The sequence below is a fragment of the Ananas comosus genome, linkage group 23 (genome assembly GCF_001540865.1).
Source record: "Ananas comosus cultivar F153 linkage group 23, ASM154086v1, whole genome shotgun sequence".
NCBI classification, from domain to species: domain Eukaryota; kingdom Viridiplantae; phylum Streptophyta; class Magnoliopsida; order Poales; family Bromeliaceae; genus Ananas; species Ananas comosus.
In genome coordinates, this window is record NC_033643.1 from 6,785,346 (window position 1) to 6,792,550 (window position 7,205).

The window sequence follows — 7,205 nt, forward strand, 5'->3', positions numbered from 1 at the left end:
TTGAGGAATGTTGTGTATTGATTGAGAGCAGAGCAGAGATTACAACTAATTTCCTGAGGAGTGCGGGATTTCCTCCTGAGAAGTGGGGGATTCCATCAATAAAGTTCCGCTAAAGCTTTCAAAACTGCTAGGAGCTTAAACCTCAAAAGTTAATGATAGTAGTAGATGATGGCAATCTCTTACAAGTTAGCTTTCATACAGCAGAAAAAGAAACGACTGCCATATGAGAAATTTAGCAAAATCACATCCAGTAGCATCTTCAACTTGAAAGAATGAATATTTATACAAAACATATAACTTAATAGCGAGTTCAAGTTCAACATGTATTCATTGGTGAATACAACTTGAGCTATGGGGACAGCTATGGGGGACAGTAATAAAAAGAAAGGAATATAATAGTTCAATTTAAACCAACCATACCCCTAGAGATGGGAATCATAATTGGTAGAAGTGCAGAATCATTTATAGTTGTGAATTAAGAAGTCAATGTTTAAAATTGAAGCCACTTGCTAATTATTATTGAGAAGTTACTATTAAGACCCTTTATAGACTATTCTCACAACATAGACATGTCAGAATTTAAATCTAAGACATCTGACCTTCATGAAGCAATTCTCTACACCAATTCAATCCAACTCCAACTGCAAGACATAAGGAATAACCAAAGTCCAGATATACCTTTCACAGCACTCGAATTCAAACTTTTTTGTGCCAATATCTCATAAAATCTTTGAAAAATAGAAAACAAAACAAAGAATAACAGGTGGTACAATTTAAACCGGAACAGTTGGTACAGACATGAGATAATATTTTCACTAGTTTAGCAATACTAGAATTTGCGATATACCTACCAAGAACGCCACAAAGTCGTAACCAACCATCTCTTACCCAACTACCGCATGAAAAAATATCATTGTTGCAGTTTCGAAAGTTTTCAAATATGCCATAAGAAAAGTCAAAGGTAACACTGTGTTGTACTGAGAAGGTACCAAGACCAATTGTATTGTATTGTAAAGGTAGGCATTCAGATATATTTCCGAAGATCACGTACGTAACAAAATATGATACAATTCAAGTAAGCTCCGCATGGTTTACACTTAAAGAAACATAGTTTGCCAAGTATAGGCTAGCAAAAACCAATTTATCTTACATAATGAAATAACCATATTAGGTGGGAAAATATCTAAACTTTTTGTTTTCTGCACTTGAACAAATTGTACAATTATTTGGCAGTCTAATATCCCTCCACAGGCGTTGTTCTGATTTTACAGCAACACATCATTTCCACCGGTGCAAGTTTAAACTTTAAAATAGTACTAATGTCAAACTTCTAATATTTAAAAGAATAATATGTATTGAACATTCTCTCTTACTCTCGGTGGTATCTCATGCTTTTAGTTCCATTTCAGCCATGCCATGTGATTCTTATGTATGTTCGATCAATAGGTATCAGTGCTGAACATTTTCAGTTGAGTACATGAAAGGGAGTAGAGAAGTTTTACTCGAGAAGTTTTACTCGAAAGAAATAATATTTGATCTAACAAACATGAACGAGAAGACGGCAGAAAAGAAAAATATTGCACTGGAACCTATTGATTGATGAAGCCTATAGCAAGCTGTACAACAGAACATTGCTTGCAAGAGGTTGAATGTGTATTCATTATTCACTCCTATCATCTTCAATTCCCTCCCCTCAGCGCCCCCATCGGAAGGTCCCCCCTGCTAGAGATTTGATATTCGCTAGAGATTTGATAGAGCTTGAAGCTTGACTGTGCAATTTTTGGAGGATTAAACAACACGAAAGCAAAGGAAACACTTATATTTGTGGTTCTACATACTATTCGGCGGCGGTCGGTTAAATTGGATTGTACTACACAGTGGCCTAAGTAAAAGAGACAAGGTGATTGATTTGACATAATTACTACAAATTATATTATTTTACATGAACTTGTACAATTAGTCAAGACAATTCCAATATTCTATCCAGGCCATGCCTTCTTTGAGAATGTAAAACTAGCACAAAAGCAAACAACTCAGTAAATTACTAGCATAGTCTATAACAGTATACTGTGACAACTACACAACCAAAATATTAAAAATTAATAACGAGATCACTGACCGCATGCATATACAAAAGATAAAGAAACTCGTGGCCGCCACAAGGTAGGTTTAAGAGTATGTCATGCACACAAAAATAATTGAGCAACCATGTGTTTCTTTAAATTACTGAACAACCATATTGATGAAAAAAGAAGAGAAGAAGTACTTGGAGTGCACTTTTCAAAACTGGTATCAAGTAGGGGGGAGAGATTCACGGAAGGTTTTAGGGTGTGTTTGGTAGTTCGAAGTCGAAATCGATATCGGAATCGGAATGAGAATAAGCTGGAAACGGAATCAGAATGATCCATTGCCTCATTCATTGCCTCATTCTGTTTGGTTCGTCAACCGAATCGGGATCAGAATGAACCATTTTCCATTGTCAGTGTTTGGTTCAGATAGATATCAAAAACGTATTCATATTAATATGCCAATTTTATCTTTATAATATATTAGTTTAAATTCCAACTGAAAAATTAAGTATTTAAAAGTTACGTCAAAATTTTAAAATGATATCAAAATTTTAAACATATTTTTAAAGAAATTAAATTTTGATTTATTCAAAATATAAAAGTAAAGTTCAATTTATTCAAATTCAAACTTAAAATTATAATTTAAATGTCAATTTGAATCCATAAATTGATTTAAATTAAATTTAAAATATAATTTGAAAAAAAACATTAGTTAGATTTTAAATGAAATTTAAATTTCAATTCATAAATTAGATGCAAAATGCTTGCTTTGAATTTTAATTTTTAAACTTAAAGTTATGTTTTAATTAAAAAATAAGCTTAAAAAAGTTAAATTTTATCCGAACAAATCCATTCCGTCCGGATTCAATTCCAATTCGGCCTCCTAGGCCGGATTGCAAAAAGGGGTAATTGAAGAGATTCTCATTCACCCGGAAATCGGAATCGGAATGGAAATTCCGCATACCAAACACGGACAAACAGATTCGTCCATGATGAAAAAAGGGCCCTTAATCTGAAAGTGGAGTGAGAAGTTAACCTGACATGATATTTGAATGCCAACGTAGATAACTAGAAAAGAATTGAAGTTAATCTCATGCGTGTAAAATATTACCTTAGGTATCAAATTAACAATGTGAAAGGGTCATTCTACATCTTATCTTATCCCGAAAAGTGTAAACGAAGCAAGTATCCTGTGTGGTGCAAGGCACTGACTCACTCTAAAGTACTTACTGACAAGTTAACCTTCTTTACCATTACTCCTGTAAATTTGTCATTTTGCTCTGACATTTACTGGTACTGTTCTTTTTCTTCCTTTTTCTGTCAATAGTGAAAGGCTTTGGAAGAAGCTGAGGGCGCGCAGCACCGAGGCAACACCATAACATCGACAAAAGCACCGGCTTGCACTCAGTACCCAGTGAATAGGTCGAACCAAATTTCACAATTTTCCATAGTTCACTTCCTTCCCAACTGAGCAGCCATAATTTATCAGAACAACTAGGAGTTTCTGATTCGATGTGCACTCTTACTTTAGTTTTTGTTTGTAGCTTTTGTTCATCCATGTATACCTAACTATGTAACAAAGAAATAAGGAATGTTGTTCAGAAGTTGGATATCAGCAGTTGGCAATTGCTTGAATCTACTAGAATCCAGCAAATTCCATCCAATTAGGCAAATGCACAAAGAGGAAGATGGAGATTTCATATAAAAAAAATTTGTATAAATGCGAGCCATCCATTGGGAAAGAATTCTATAACTTGTGGTGCTTGGAGCTGATCACGAGAGGAGAGGTAGACGGATAGATACATAACAGTGTATTGGAGGGGAAGAGGAAAATAAACCAAAAAAAAGAAGAAGAAGAAGAAGAAGAAGAAGAAGAAGAAGAAGAAATGACCTGAAATGACCTAGCTAGCAAAGTAGCAACAAAAGGAGCCTCCTACCTACTATGTGCTTCCTTCCTTCCTTCCTTCCGTTTAAAAAATTAAAAAAAATATATATTCAAGAGGCGATGTGGTCACAACATAGAGTAGTAATTCGTAACAAGAATCATCTATCTATCTATCTATCTAGAGTAGCTAACTTACCTTGCCCTCCCAAAACCAGACCAGATGAAACTCGCAAAACTTCTCTCTCCAATGGCATGGCTTGGCTTGGTCGGCGGTAGGTAGGGTTTGGCGGCGGAGGCAGGCACGCACGGACGGACGGACGCACGCACGGCAGGGTTTCGTTTCACGGAGGTATAGAGAAAAGAAAGGAGGAGGGAAGGAGGCGGAGGAAGGAGAAGGAGAAGACGAAGACTGAGGAGCGGGCGGGAGAGAGAGAATGAGAAGTGGGAGGGAAGAAGGACGAGCATATTAAATTAAACATAAAAATAAAAGAAAAGAAAAAGGTAGAGGGAAAAGAAAAAAATTCAGCAGCGAGCGAGTCACGTCCGCCGGACCCATCAATCGGCCAGTCGAGTCAAAGTCTATTCACCGGTCGCATCAGAAAGCAGAGAGAGAGAGAGAGAGGAGGCACACGGCAAGGGGGAGGTGGGACGGGGGTCGGGGGTCGGGTGTGGATTTGGGGTCGAAAATTGGAAGCGCGGCGTTTCGCAAATTTTATCTCTCTCGTCCGTTCTCGAATCGGGTCGCAGAGCATGCGGCCGCGGCCGGCAGCGAGTCCTCTTCGAGACGAGGCGCCGCGCACGGGAATCGGCCCTCGGACGGGCTCGATAGAAGCGCAGAGGGCAGCAGGTTACGGACCGGCGGAAACTTGGGGGCCGAATTCGGAGGGCTTAGGATGATTTTTTGGCGATTCCGGAGAAACGGAACGGCAGTATGTGGCGTTGCTACATAATCCGGGGAGGTTTTGAATATCTACAAATGGGCATATTAAACGCAAAAAACGGCTAAGCCGACAAAAAGTTATGGCCCTCAGAAGACGGAGTTTCGTATTTTAGCCATATTTTCTTCGTTCGGAGTCGAAACGGAGCCCGAAAATAGGCGACGCGTTCTTCTCCGAAAAATACACGCAACAGCATATTACATGATAAAATCGGAGCGTCGGTTAGAAAGTTATGCTCAAGGTAAGTCTGGAGTCCGCTAATTAAAAATCAAAATATTACATTCACAAAAGTATATTATGCTATAAAATTTGATCATCGATTAGAAAATTCTACTTACCACACCCAATATTTTATAGCAAACAAAACAAAACATCACCACTTAATGTATTCTACGAAATAAACTCCGGCATTAAAATTCATAAAACACACACACACACACACACACACACACACACACACACACACACACACATATATATATATATATATATATATATATATATATATATATATATATATATATATATTCTGTGTGTGATAAAATATTTAATTAATGATAACAAAAATATTGTGATAAAAGTGTCAAGAACTCAGCGAAAATCATCGCCACCCATTTTGATTTTACTCTTCAAGCCGTAACAATTTTGATCGATTACATAACCTCCACTCAATGTATTAATTTCATCTACGCGACACCTCAATATTCGAAATAGTATTATATAATAGGACTAAACATTCATTCCTTCTCTAAAAGTAGTTAAAGCATTCCTTCCTACCTTTGCATGGTTGTTACCCTAAGAGGCAAAAAGCAGCGGTTCTAAAGCGGATGGATGGATGATCCCTTGGGAAGGCAACCGCTCGGAAGTAGTGGGACACAATTGGTATCAAAGCCAATCAAGTATGAGATAAGTGTCGGCCGAGCCAAAATTAAACTGCAAGTAAAGTGCGACTTCTCAGCTCACAACCATTATGGGTGGAGTGCGGCTCTCCCTCCATAAAGCGCGACTTCTCAGCTCACGACCATTGTGGGCGGAATGCAGCTGGCTCTCCATAAAGTCAGCTATGGTTAGCTAGATGAGCCCGACATCGCCCAATGTTCGTCGGCGCGCTTCTTGAGCCTAACGAAACGTCAGGGCTTAAAGAGGGAGAGAATGCAATGATCCAAAATTTAGAATAATTATGTATATGAGATATAATAAGATTAAACCTCTTAACTCAACTACAGCTTTAGGTAGGGGTGGTGGTTGGTTTAAAAGTTAAGACGGTTAGTAAGAAGATTATCTATACCTATACATCCTAAAGTTGCTAAATGACAAATTTTCCTTCATGGTTGAGTTGAGTGTAGATTGCACTCCAAACCAACTCAAGTATTTCCCCTTCCTTCAGTTGTTACTTAGATTTATCGGCAAAATAAATCTCACCCCCGACCATCGCTTCTTTCATCGTCCGTCCGTCCGTCCGTCATTTTCTCTTTTTTTTTGTTGATGTTTTTTTTTTTTAACAATTATCTATCCGTCGCATCGCACGTGTTATTACGCTAGTTAGCTATAGCAGTTTTAAGATGGGCGACCCCTTGGAATGCGGAGCTTCGCAATCTGATTAACTTATTTATTATCATCTTTTTTTAATTTCAGCTAATTGTTTATCGCGATCAACATGAGACTCATACGGTATTTAATTTTCAAAAAAATTGATTACGCCGAAAATTTCAGTATTTATAAATTGAATCATAAGCAAAGACCGCTACAATAAGAGGGAGGGCATTATACGAGGGTTATTTATAATTAGGTATAACAAGGAATAAATTGGTTCAAAATTTTTAAGCATAGCGACGGAGGGAGGGCATTTTTTATATTATTTCATTAATTTATAAAGATAAAAATGATACCGACTATGGTTTTGAAGGACGGGTCTGAAATTTGCCAGCCCTACAATACTTAATATTGAGGACTTAATCAGTCAAATCCTCCTCATTATTAATATTGAGGAACTCTTTAACACCCACAAAACTGCACCCTCAAATTTAAAATTAAAATGAAAACACCCTACTTTTTTTTAATTTTTTTTTAAAAAAAAGGGGATAAGATAAGACGAAAAAAGAATAAAAAGGGAAGAAGGGATGGGTAGTTCCCGCGAATGGAACGCCCAATCAGCCGCAATAAGTTCACAGCGCTGGCCCACTAGCGCAAGCAACATAAGCTTAATTAAAAACAAGGCTAAATTACATAAAACCCTCGTGTCAAAACCGAATTTTTCACTTTCCCCCCTTTGTCATTTAAAAACCTACACTTTGCCCCCTTGTAAAATGAGAA

At 37.4% G+C, this 7,205-nt stretch overlaps 1 protein-coding gene across 1 annotated transcript in view; it reads right to left on the reverse strand.

The window, feature by feature from the left end:
- The window catches only part of LOC109728148, a 31,835-nt gene extending 26,866 nt beyond the window's left edge, over positions 1 to 4,969 (reverse strand). The window contains exon 1 of the mRNA XM_020258494.1: positions 4,151 to 4,969. Coding sequence (XP_020114083.1) covers positions 4,151 to 4,419 — 269 coding nt within the window. The 5' untranslated portion in view covers positions 4,420 to 4,969. The remainder of the gene's footprint in view (positions 1 to 4,150) is intronic.